A 13771-nucleotide genomic window follows, 5' to 3' on the forward strand; every position below is an offset into this window, starting at 1 on the left:
AGATGCATCTGTGGATGCACGACAAGGTGCAGTTGGCCTTCCTAGCCGCCTCCCCACATTGCCGACTCATGTTCATCTTGGAGTCAATAATGACTCCCAGATCCTTTTCCACCTCTGTGCTGACAAGGGGAGTTCCCCAGCCTGTATGTGTGGTGCCTATTGTTCCTCCCCAGGTGCAGCACCTTACACTTGTCCGTGTTAAACCCCATCCTGTTGTCCTCCGCCCATCCTTGTAACCTATCTAGGTCTAACTGTAGCCTGTTGCTCCCCTCAGTTGTGCCCACTTCCCCCCACATCTTAGTGTCATCAGCAAACTTGAACAGGGTGCTTTGCACCCCCTCGTCCAAATCACTGATGAATCACATGCTCCAAGAGGTGTGTGTGTACGTGTGTGTGTGTGGGGACGTGCTTTAACTAGCACAATTCTGAGAGCTACGCTAATGAAATCTTTTGGAGAGTCATGTGTATCAGCATCCCATGTTGAAAAATGGTGACAGAGCACTTTGAACTGAAGCTTATCAAACAAGCTTTAGTTTAATGCAGCCCACCACCATTTTTCAGTGCAGGGACACTGATGCACACATTAACTCAGCTGTGAAAATAATTTTCAGTGAAGCACTGGATGCACTGTCAAGATGTTCAAGAAGGCTAAACTGAACAATATAGCCTTGGGCCCCTAGCTTATTACTAAAGCTTTTAGTTTCTTTTAAATGGGATAAAAATATATTGTACACTTATATGTAATAAGCAGGGATCCTAGAAATCCATTTGCCATGGAAAGATGTGGAATTTGCATTTTTCCAGAGAACTTTAGAATCCCCAGAAAAAAAACCTTATTGAAAATAAAATGCTGGCTCCCCGGGGGGAGCCAGTAGTTCACATGGCTGCTGCCAGGGAGAAGCTCCTGGCCCACAGGGAAGCAGCAAAGATGGCAGTCACCCCCTTTCCCTCCACCACTGATTAGCCAAGAGGCCTGACCATCATGCAGCCCTGCCCCTCTCTGCCAAGGGGTGGGGCCACATGAATGGCAGCCCATTGGCCAATCATTGGCAAGGGGCAGGGCTCTTCAGGCAGCCCTCTCAGCCAACCAGCGGCGAGAGGCAGAGCTAATCCTGGGGTTCTTCAGTCAATTAGCTTTGGGAGAGGAGGGGAAGGGGAGGCTCGCTGTGGAAAAATGCGGATTTTAATTATTTTAATTGGAGAATGTTGTTGTTATCATGGAAAAAACTAGGATCCCTGGTGATAAGGCACCACACCATCTGCACTCCCACCTTTCGAAATCCTAGATCTGCCCATGTAAGCTTCTACTGGCTTCCAACACAGAGGTGAAAGGCTCCAACACAATTGCTGTTGTTGCTGTTGTTGTTATTATTGCCAAGTTTTATAATTCTATTCCATTCCAAATTACCTGTATAAATATTAAATTATTTAGCCATCCCAATCCACATGAAATGACTAAGAGACTAATCCAAGGCAACATACTGAGTCACAGCAAACCAGGACAGAGAGTTTCAGTGTTGTTGGCTCTGAACCTTGTGCTCACTCAACTGGTGCCTCAGTGCATAGCCGATCCCATTACATAGTTCATGATCAATCTCCCATGCCATACACTCCCTTCTTTACCGTCTACTGCATGGAAAAGTACTGTGGAATACTATGGGCATTTGTATTACAGTGCAAAATCCCAATGGTACCAAAATAAGAACAAATCTAGAGAGCAGCATGGACAAAGATTGTCAAGCTTCAGTGGTAATGAGATAACAAACAAGTGGGGAAACTAAATGGAAAATGCAAGCATACCTGGTATTTTAGAATGTTAAGTACAGGTTCTTTAATACAGCAGGAAGTACTGCAATTGAAAGATGCCTTCAATTTGGGAACTACAAAGAATTAACTTTCCTTCACCCCAGCAAATTAGAAAATAAGTGTGTGCTAAATTTCACTTGAAAATAAAATAAAATGAAATAATGAAGATCACTGGTTTTTAAGTATCTGCCCTTGAGGCAGCCCAGAGCAAAACAGTTCCCTAAAGCAATCCTACCTTTGTTTTCCAACTTGAGTTCTTCTGCTAGCAAGCTGTCTTGTCTGTTGCCAAGCACAAATGCCAGAAACGAGAGGATCAGGGCATCCAAGATTCCAATAATAGCCAGGATATATGCCCAGCGGACTGAACAAGCCCCAAGTGTGTACTTGTCTGTTTTTTCACCGCACATCCGTTTTACCTCATCCGAATCCCAGCCGTCAGGAAAAATCATACAGCCCAGGACAAGACAGGCAGCTTGGAGACAAAAGAGAGGGAGAACAATGGTTTGATGAAACCAAGCTTCCATTTTTGCTAATATCTACATATTTATTATTAAAACGTGTTAGTCCATCCAGAATATAAAATATAGGTTACTTGCAAAACAAATAGGTCAGATATAATTATAAACTGTGACTATACATTTGATGTAAAATCATAACATCCATCATCAACTTGAAACCTAATAAACTAACATTAAACAATTAAAGTTCTGTGTCTAGATCTCTCATCTGTTTTTTGTGATTGTGCAATCACATTTTCCTGTCATTAAGTACATTTAAAAAAAAAGACTAAGATGAAACAAAAGAGGAAACTGATTAACTAGCTAACTATACAAGGAAAACAAATTGATTATCTACAAAGTCAAATGTCCTGTGGAAACAGTTTGAAAATAAAATAGAGCGAAAACCCTTCTCTTTTTGGTTCTAGTAATCTTGGACAATACTTGTATCATTCAGAAGTTACAACAGTGTGAGTTTTTACATTGTCAGTTTCCTTTTAATTTAAATATGTTTTATGTAAAAGGCATGTATGCCTCAATAATACAACTAATGCCACTGTTCTGTAAGCAAAAATAAGCTGTCAAAATTGCTGCCATGCTCTGATTTAGTTTATCTCAGAAATCAACTCATGACACCTCAAACATGAAAAAACATCAATTCCTAGGAGCAGCTAAAACAATAATTTCTAAGCAGCAGAAAGAATGAGGTTCTTCTGTGGAGTGTAGCTATGCACTAGTTGAGGGTGGGGGAAGCTGAGGGGTGCTGTGTGTTATCAGTTACAAGAAGAACCTGTGCGGGATAACAACCTATGGGGAAAAGAACTGTAATGTATAACACAACTCTGCTGGAAAACCCCCCACTGAAATTCATTTCCAAGCATGAGGAATGAGCCAGTTGGAAGTGTTTGTTGTGTTGTGCAGAAGCTCACGTCCCAGTGCTGATTATCATTTTTTTTTTTTTTTTACATAAGACAAGGTTTTTTCCCCCAATCAGCATGGGGAAAAAAAGCTCTTCATTTAACATTTGTATGCAAGGAAATCTCAGTAAATACATTGCGTATCACAGAATTTCTACTAAAAGCAGGATGTGCTCAGTAATGGAAACCACTGCTACGAAGCTGATTAATTCAGTCAACACTGAGCATGACTGTAAAACGCATGGCCCATATTGGGCAAACATACTAATCAAACCTAGTACTGGGCAATGTTAATCTAGCCCATAGCAGTGCACATTGTGTTGAGTCCCCCTCAGCACTGACTCTTTTTCAAGTCAAGGTGTGTCACTGCATTGTATACATTTTGACCTCCTCTTCACTCCAGAGCTGAGCTTTGCCTTTCTTTCCCATTTCCAATGATTCCTATTTCTTCACCAGCCTTAAATATCTGGCAAATAAATTCATGCTAACCTCCAATAATTAGATTGTATACCTGGGAAATTATAACATGAACACGAGCCTTCAGTGTGATGCTGCAGCTAGTAAAGCAAGCAAAACAGTGGCTTGCATCCATAGATGCTTCTCAAGCAGATCCTGGGACGTCATTCTCCTGCTGTACTCAGCTTTGGTGAGGCCACAGCTGGAGTACTGCATCCAGTTTTGGGCTCCGCAATTCAAAAAGGATGCGGAGAAGCTTCAGAGAATCCAGAGAAGAGCCACACACATGATCAGAGGTCAGGAAAACAGATTTTATGATGAGAGGCTGAGAGCAATGGGGCTATTCAGCCCGGAAAAGTGCAGGCTCAGGGGCGATCTGGTGGCCACCTGTAAGTTTATCGGGGGTGCTCACTAGGATCTGGGGGAACGACTGTTTACCAGAGCCCCCCTAGGGATGACAAGATCAAATGGTCACAAACTCCACTGTGACTGGTTCAGGCTGGACGTAAGAAAGAACTTCTTCACTGTCTGAACCCCCAAGGTTTGGAACAGACTGTCACTTGAGGCGGTTCAAGCACCCACTTTGAACACCTTCAAAACACATTTGGATGCTTATCTTGCTGGGAACCTATGATCCCTGCTGACTTCATGCCCCTGGGGCAGGGGGCTGGACTCAATGATCCCCCGGGGTCCCTTCCAGCCCAAATGTCTATGAAATCTATGACATAATGAATTTATAAATTTTCCATAGTCAGACCCCAGCATGAGTAAGTGAATGCAATTCACATAAATGAAATAGGAAAAAAGAAGAACTTAAAGATAATAATTGTGTTAAATGAATTAACTTGTCAGTATTTAAGCAAGAATCTGCAAATCCATGTGCTTTTAACTTCCGATTCATATATCTTTCTTCTGGCTTTTCTAGCTGGGAGGCATGTTGCATCTTAAGTGCAAATCTGTTCCTTCAGTATGGCTGGCCTGGTTCACTGGGGTACGCTGTTCTCCTAAAATGGCCTTCACACTTGCTATAGCCTCTCAAATGTTGCTGAGCTTAAATGTACATTTTAAAAATGGATTTTGCTGTCAGTTTCCTGCTTCAGTGAATAGTTCAAAGGAGCTACTTGGATTAATGAGAAATGCATATTCTGTGGCTTTAGGCTTCCTAAACAAATTCTGATCTCATTAGAGAGATGAAAACATTAGGTCAGATTCAAATTGTCCCAGAAGACTCATAACCAGGACTTTCAATTTCAAGATAATGTTACATACTATCATTTTACTCACCAGTGACACCCAAAAAACAAGAAAACACTTCTGCACACAACATCATTATGAAATGCTATGAGAGGGACAGTACAGTGTACAGGCGAAACAGTAACTTGGATTATTGTTTTCTTTAGGACAGTTACATAAGTAAATTTGGTGAAAAAAGCAGTAAAAAGAAAGTCTGCAGTTAATGTCTGCTGTTAAATAAAACCTTTTTGTACTAGTACATATGATACATTCTTACTGAAGATCTTGCTTATGGGTACATATAACTGCCTATAATACTTCCAAGGACAATTAGGCCTAGAATCAAGGACAATTAGATATAGAGTGATTTGCTGAGTACATGCTGGCTTAACAAATTAAAGTTGCCTGTTGACTGCTTTAACTTATTTACTCAATTTCATAAGGATCTCTGAAGAGTTTAAAAACAAATTGTACAGTAATTTCTTTGCTTTAGCTAGTTATGTTATGCCTTTAAAACAGTTATGTTTCTCTTTGAAATACAAGCATCACCCTTGGATATGTGATTTGCTTCCATGAAGCTTACTCTAAGTTCCTATAGTTCTACTTGAAATAGTCTGCATGCAAAGGCCAACATTCACCCACCGTTTTAGAATGGAAAACACCATTGGTAAATGTTTGTTCCAGCATAGCAACCATACACATGCAGGCCGATTCACAGACTGCATACAGTAGTCACCACCAAGGTTTCATTTGTCAGCATTTATTTAACTGCTTATCACGGTTTCTCCTCACAGAAGGGTATCTTTGTGATATGTAGAAACAACAGATATATACTGACATTTCATTGCTATTTGCCAGACACGGGCCCAAAGTATTTCTAGAAAATGCTGTAGACAGTCTCTTTGTACCTAAGTTACTAGGAACATATGCCTGTAACTAAGGAATATATTAGAGAACTTCTCAATTAAGATTCTCAGTCTTCCAATTAAGCTAGAAATAAGCTTTCTTAATTTCTGATCCTGCAAATATTTATGCACATGCTTCATTTATCAGTACGATGGCTAATCCCATTGCACATTAGTCATGTTAAATACATGGGTAAGTGCTTTCGGGGTCAGGGCCTTGCTGAAAAAATTAAAATTGAAGTGAGGCTGATCTCAAAGTTTCTGGACACAGGACAAACAGAATATTCACACCTGTTAAGCCTTTGTATAGGTCAGGCATTTTCTAGTGGATAAGTACTTGGTCACCATCTTCAGATGCAAGAATCATGTCACATCTTTGAAAGTTAACATAAATAAGATTACTGAACCTCAAGTCAACATTACTTAAGGAAAGTCTTTTTCACCGAATGCCTATAAGGATACAGGCATGCTTGACACTATTAAGCAGGTAATACTTCATTTATCAGCTGCAAGACTGAGAAAAGACAGGTATAAAAATCCCCCTACAGGTCTATTTTGTATTGATAGAAGTTTTTACATTTTAATCCTTCTGAAGAGGATTTGGAGATTTTTGTCTGTGAGGAAATTGCTTTTGGTTTTATAAATAGAAAACCATTTTATGTTGCTATTTCACTTAAACTGAAAAGAAATTATTTGGTGATATAGATGTTGGACATGATTCTGCTAGTCCTGTCTTATCTAAACATCCACTGACTTCAACAGGAGGAGAGACAGAATAAGGGAAGAAATAAAGCCTATGGTCTAATACACATAAAAATTATACATGACAATATATAAATTATGATACAAACAAGAATTCCAGATGAGTGAGTGAAAGTGCTGTTGCAGCATATATTTTTAAGCTCAATAATACAGGATTTACAAAAAATCTGGAAACTCAGAAATTGAATCTTTCCCAATAGAAGGAAGGGTGGTAAGCCATCAATTTCTACAACTTTCTAGGCTTCCCTTAGCAAAAATATTGACTTTACGTTACTCTAACACCTTCTGAATGCCTAAACAGCATTGTTTTTCTGGGTATGCAGATTGTTTCAGTGTCTTTGTGGTTAATCATAGTTTTCCTAAGCAGAGGCAGAAGAGAACTTGCCAAGCCACAGCCTAGTCTCATTGACATTATTTAGCATTCTTTGGGCTGCTCTGAAACAGACAAAAATTATGTCTGTGTCTGTTTTATTTTGCTTTTGCCTTGGACAACCACTACCAACCTCCAAGGTGCTGGAGTGGTAGACTCCATTCATAGCCCTTCTCCAATTTTTCATATCAGTCTTCCTCTGACCAACACCAGTAGGTGTTTGTTAAGGTTCTGAAGCTCCATAACAACTAATTAATAACTATAACCTAAGCATGCTAGATATACATTTCCTTCTTTTCTTAAGAGGTTTTCGCAAACAAATAGCTGACAACAGTTGTCAGATGGCTTGCTATAGGGCAGCAAGTGACAAGGCAAATCATTCACATTAAGAAACAGACTCTAAGATTTCAGACTTTGGGGCTGGAATACACAAGGAGCAGTGCAAAGATGATATTTTCAGAGACTGGAAACACATTGAGTTCTATATTCCATTGACACTGATCAATAAAATGTTACCGGAGTCCCCTCTAGTACTATACACGCTCAAGTTGAAATCATGAGGGACAGCAGTACATGATCAGATGTTTCTCAAAATAATAATACAGATTATATTATATTATTGAATGAAAAATACCAAATGAATTTCTATTTATAAATACTATGACAGTTATACAAGAAAGTGGTGTAAAGCCTAGCTGAGGAACTTATGCTGACTCACCATTGCCTATACCCACACAAACACAGGAAATATTGCATCCCTAAAAAGAGAGATTCCTGGCTTTCAGAAATTGTCCTGTGCTAGGGCTGCAGTTTACATGTTCTGTTGGGGACTGTGTCATTATGGAAAAATTCAGCTTCTGAGATATAGATTGGAGAATACATGCTGCTAATACTAGGGCCTAGATATTCCCAGATATTCCTGGATGTGATGGGTGACAGATTTCTTCACCAGACAGTCAAGGAACCAATGAGAAGTGATGCTATTTTAGACTTGGCTGTGGTAAATAGCAAGGAAGAACTAAAAATAAACCCAGATTGAATGATCATGAGGTGATTCAGTTTACATCAGATTCAAAGGAAGGATAAAAATGTGTCTGCAATTAAGCATTTTTTATTTCCTAAAAGAAAACTTTGAGAAATTAAGGCAACTAGTCAATGAGTCAACTGGCATGGAGGGCTCAGGGACTTTTATGTAGAGAAGGTCTCAGATTTCATTAAGTCAACATTGCCAAAACTACCTCTATCCCAAAGAAGGGGAAAAATTATATGGAAATTTCCAAACCTAATTGTATGTATGACAAACTGGTAAAATGATATTGAGCGTAAGCAAAGAAATGATAAAGATTAGAAAAGGAGATTTATCAGCAAAGAAAAAGTTAAATTTTGGAGGTCAGGAAGTGTAGGAATAAAGAAACAATTACCCAAATCAAGCCGAACTATCCATTAGAAAATAGATAGTTAAAGGTTCTCTAGCCAAATAAATGAAAGAGTACAAGGAAAGAAGGGGATATGTTATAAAGCGAGTATAGAGATAATCTAGGTATGGCACAAAAACTAAATGAGCATATGCCTCAGACTTAGGTGTATAGAAATTACCACGCTTAAGGTTGAAACAACACTGGTTAGGCCACCGGTGCAGTACTGTGTCCAGTTCTGTGCACCCCACTTCAGGAGGGATGTGGACAACATTGAGAGGGTCCAGAGAAGGGCCACCCACATGACCTGGGGACAACAGGGCAGACCCTACAGTAAGAGACTGTGGGACCTGAACCTGTTCAGCCTTCACAAGAGAAGGCTGAGGGGGGACCTGGTGATTGTCTATAAACTCACTAGGGGGGACCAGAAGGGTTTGGGAGAGACCTTGTTTCCCCTAGCGCCCCCTGGCATAACACGGAATAACAGCCACAAGTTGTTGGAGAGTAGGTTTAGATTAGACATCCGTAAAAACTACTTCACAGTTAGGGCGGCTAGGATCTGGGACCAACTTCCAAGGGAAGTGGTGCTGACTCCTACCCTGGGGGTCTTTAAGAAGAGGCTTGATGCCTACCTGGCTGGAGTCATCTGAGCCCAGTTTCTCTCCTGTCCAGGCAGGGGGTTGGACTTGAAGATCTACAAGGTCCCTTCCGACCCTACTTCTATGATTCTATGATATGAAGTACAGCCCTGGCCCAGTCCCCTTGCTGGGAAGAGGCCAGCACAGCCCTTGGCTCTGAGCCCACAGCAGGCAGCCTGCCCTTGCCCTATACACAAATCCAGGGGGCACATACCCTGCATGAATCCCCTGGGGGTGTGCACAACAGCAGGGAGCTGCCCTCCTCCTCACCTGCCTTCCTTTTATTGGTGTTGATTCCATATGGACCGATATATTGGTGTGCCTCTAATGGGGAGGGAGCTTGCTGAAGGGGTGACAACAATAGGCTGTGTTGAAAGGGAGAGCATCAAGTTGAAGCAAGGCTACTCACGGAGTTCCTCAAGGATCAGTCTTTGGATCAATTATGTTTAATATTTATATTGGTGACTTGAGCACACATGCAAGGATATTAATGAAATTTGCTGATGATAAAGTTGGGAGATATTGTTAATACTGAAGAGGATTGGAATATCATATAGTAAGGCCTGTGTGAACTTGAGAATACTAGCAGTAGAAATGGGATGAGATTTAATATTACAGAGTGCTGTCACGTGCTTTAGAAACAATAGCAAGCTTTTTAGCTAAAAATTGGAGGCTTATCAGTTGGAAAAGACAGAGGAGGAAAAACATAAGCATATTAGTTAATTACACAGGATGACTCATGCGCTCATGAAAAATCAAGTATAAACTTAAGATGCATCAGGTAAGGTATTTCCAGTAAAGACAGAAGTATTAATACCATTGTCCAAGACACTAGTAAAACTTCATGTGGAATAATGTGTACAATTCTAGACTCCCCATATTTAAGAAAAGGTCAGAGAAGGGCTGCTAGGATGATTAGGAGACTAGAGAACCAATCACAAGTGGAGACTAAAAGAGGTTGGCTTGTTTAGCCTAGCAAACTGAAACCTCTCAGGGGATATGATTACTCTTTATGCATATGACACGTATGTAAATGCCAGGGAGGGACAAAATCTATCTACGCTAAAGGACAGCACTGGGATAAGAACAAATGAGTATAACCAGATAGTGAACAAATTTAGTTTGGGAATGAAGAGAAAGTTTTTAACTGTCAGAGGAGGACGATTCTGGAACAATAGATGTAGTATTGGGAAAATATGAGCTATTTTTAATACAAGGATTTGTAAAGTCAGGCAGGGCATTATATGATGTGATTGCCTGTGATATGCGGGGACAGGACTTGATGACCTGGGAGGTCATTTCCAGTCCCACGTTCACATGAAATGGAAAGGAAAGTAGAGTATGAAGAATGATGTATAATAGAGAGAAGAGAAAGAAATAAGGTAAAACTTTGAGAAACTGAGCTTACAAAGAATGAAAGCCGTAGCACTGGAGTATAAATATGGTAAGAGGTGGCATATAGAAGACAATGATATGCCTGTGCTTTCATAACATGTCTTTTTTTTATTGTGAAAGGTGGGGTTGGGATGAAGCTCCCACATGGAAAAGAAATTTACCCAATCAAATCTGTCAGAATCAGCAGTAAACATCTCATTTCTGTCTTCTAGAAGGAGAGGTCTTTCAGACAAGACATCCTTTATTTGCTAAAAACAAAGGGAGTCAATATTCAGTTTTTAAAACGTCTGTGAATAGTTGTTTAGAGAAAGTGCCTGTGTGCTCAAGAAGAACTTTATTAAGAATATAACTGGTCTCTAGAAACACATCAGGGGTATCAGACCTGGGTGGGAAAAGGAGCTATTTAAGATGAAGGACAATCTTGTCATAAGAAGAAATGAGTATAAACTGTCCATGAATAAACTTAGACTGGAAAGTAGAAGAAGGTTTCTGACCATCAGGAGTCTGATTCTGGGACAGGCTCTCAGTAGGAGCAAAGGGGGCAAAACATTTTAAGCTAAACAGTTCTACGCTAGAGCTTGAAGTTCATGAGCAGGGTTTTATGGTGTGATTCCCTGTGACAGAAAAGGATTGCAACTAATGCCCAGGAGGCCCCTTTATTTGTTATATTCTTCTGTAATAGAAACCTGCATTTATTTACCTCTATCAATTATTCAGCTTTACAGTAATTGAAAAGCCAGGTGCCAGCAGAGCTGACACACTGAAAGGAAGGCAGGCCTTGGACAGGAAAGGTCACCAGAGTTTCAGGTTTGAGCATCACAAGTCTTTGTGCTAAATGGGTACAGAGTTAATCCATATTGACAGCAGTTTGGCAAAATTGTCTAGCTACACAGGGCATGCCCCCCTCTGTGCTCTTGTCAGCAAACTACCTCTCTTTTCTCTTCTTTGACAACCTCATCCCTGGGAGTCCAAGGTGTTCGGCTACACTGTATCAGGTAGCTGGAAAGGCTTCCCTGAGCTGTCACAAAACTCTGTCTGGGAATTAAACCCTGAAATCCCAGGTGTTGCCCTCCTCAGGGTGGGGTGCGTTCAATGGCGCAAGGTTGCATTAAAGCACAGATAAGAGCATGGTAAAGTGATATCCCACATAGATGTCTCTTCAGTAAAATACCCAGCAAGGGAGATATGTTAATCATGGTCCCACTTTCCCGGGCACTATGACTTAAAAGTACACTACAGTCAAAATAATAATAGAGGAAACTGACCCCTACGCTTCATGAAAGAGCAGAGGTCAGTGGTCAATGCCCAAGCTGATTATCTAGACATAATAACTAGGAGTTCAGGCACTTGTCATCCAATCAGCATTTAATGCATTGCCACACTCTGAAGGAAACATAAAAAACCCCCAACTCATAAGAAGAAATGAGATAAGGACAGGTGTAAAGGAAGAAAGAGAGTCTCTGAACTGGGCTGCAGTTTTCTTCCTTTATTAATAGGCACCACACCCAGCCCAGGAAAGTGATGGACTTGCCATATTGTACCACAGATGGAGGAGCGGTAAAACGCATCCTGCTACAGACATCTGTCACGCAGATGTCTGAATTTTTACTTGGTAGCTAGCCAGCAGCAGAAATCAACCTTATGGAAAAAGAAGTAGCAGGCTTCAAGAAGTTGTTTGATGGAGACTGGGAAATAAACAACGTCTGTCTCTATTCACAATAGCCTGATGCATGGGACCACAGTCACTGCTACTCTCTCCATGATGAGCAAAGCTTTTAAGGATTCTCTGAGAGAGTGGTCTTCCAATGGACATATTGCAGTTTCTGCAAAAAAAAAAAAGATATTTCCAAAAAACATTGTTCTTGGGTTTTTTTGTTATTGTTTTTTTGGGAAGTTACAATGAAATACTTGATTATGGGCCAATGCAACACGAATCAGAGTATTTATCAGATTTTCTTGAATACAATGCACCCTGGAATAATATGTGCTGTGTATTTTTGAAAGGCAGAATGAAGAAAAAATATCTTTCCTTGTAGTAAGTAACTGAGTAGCAGCAGCTAGGGAGCTGAGCCTGTTCATTGTTCCGCTTCCTGTGGACTGCATGCAGATTTTACTTTTGCCCAGTAAATGGCAAAACTGGTCTTACTGCATTTCTTGCATATAATGCTTACTCCAATTTCTAGCAGCTGATTTTTAGAAAAAAGGTATGTATTGTAAGTGAGGAAAATACAGTATCTTGAATGATATCAAATCAGTTCAATAAAACATTAAACCACATTCCCCTATCATAATACTTTATCTGTCAAGAGCTATACTTCTGGGAGTCTCACTGTCCTATGGGACAAACTTCCAAGGGAAACTGTCTCCTAAAAGTCAATGCACTGAGTTTCCTCTTGTGTACAGTGTGGGGAATGTCATCTGGCCAGGAAGCCCAGCTCCAAAGAGAGGGTATAATTCTCAAAATGCAATGGACCACAATGAACAAATAATTTAACATTTAAGTTTTTTGAGTCACTTAATAAAACATTTGATTTGGGGAATAATAAAAGATCTGTTTGAATAAAATATGTCAAATATTAATTTTAACTTTTGGGAATGGAAATTTTCTAGATATTTATTTTGTGGATATTTCACATGTCAATTTATCATCTCATTCCAGGATGACAACTTGTTGTAATGTTGTGTGAAAACTGAATTTTGTTCAGTGTTAACCATGAGTCCTTGGCAGATTCCACAACTCTAATTCAACTGCAGGCCAGGTGAGCACATTAATACCTTTCTCCAGTGCCGGCATGGTTACAAGTTCTTCTGTTCTCATTATGGTACGTAAATGCCAAATCCAGCTGTCACTGGAGTCATTGACATGTTTTCCACTGATTCAGTGAAGCAGGATTAAATCACATAGGACTGATCTCCAAAAGGCAAAGGTTTGTAGAGGGTCCAGCCTGTTTATCTGCACAAGTTTCACCTGCCCTTGGCACCCACAAATGTCAATTGTTGTGTAAGCAAAGTACATTTTGAGGCGATACCTGAAGGAGGAGAGGGAAGTTACTACTTGCATGAAGGATGACTAATAAGGAGGAAGCAAACTGATACTAGACATGGAAAAGAAATGTGTCGTGTCTCTCTCTCTCTTTTTTTTTTTGTCATAGTTTCATAGTTTCATAGATTAAGGGTCGGAAGGGACCTAGTAGATCTTCTAGCCCGACCCCCCGCCAGGGCGGGAGAACAACAAAAACCCCAAAAACAAGAAACGGGACTCAAATGAGTCCAGCCAGGTAGGCATCCAGCCTCTTCTTAAAGACCCCCAGGGTAGGGGCCAGCACCACTTCCCTTGGAAGTTGGTTCCAGCTCCTAGCCGCCCTAACTGTGAAGTA

The 13771-nt window shown here is 40.4% G+C and overlaps 1 protein-coding gene across 3 annotated transcripts in view; it reads right to left on the minus strand.

Moving 5' to 3' along the window:
- Positions 1-13771, minus strand: part of LHFPL3 (lipoma HMGIC fusion partner-like 3) — a 538481-nt gene that overhangs the window by 157514 nt on the left and 367196 nt on the right. For all 3 annotated transcript variants that reach the window (XM_019509448.1, XM_019509450.1, XM_019509449.1), the window contains exon 2: positions 2042-2278. In XM_019509448.1, the coding sequence (XP_019364993.1) occupies positions 2042-2278 (237 nt within the window). The remainder of the gene's footprint in view (positions 1-2041; positions 2279-13771) is intronic.

Source organism: Gavialis gangeticus, unplaced genomic scaffold, assembly GCF_001723915.1.
Source record: "Gavialis gangeticus isolate Ggan-Ray unplaced genomic scaffold, GavGan_comp1, whole genome shotgun sequence".
Lineage (NCBI taxonomy): Eukaryota > Metazoa > Chordata > Crocodylia > Gavialidae > Gavialis > Gavialis gangeticus.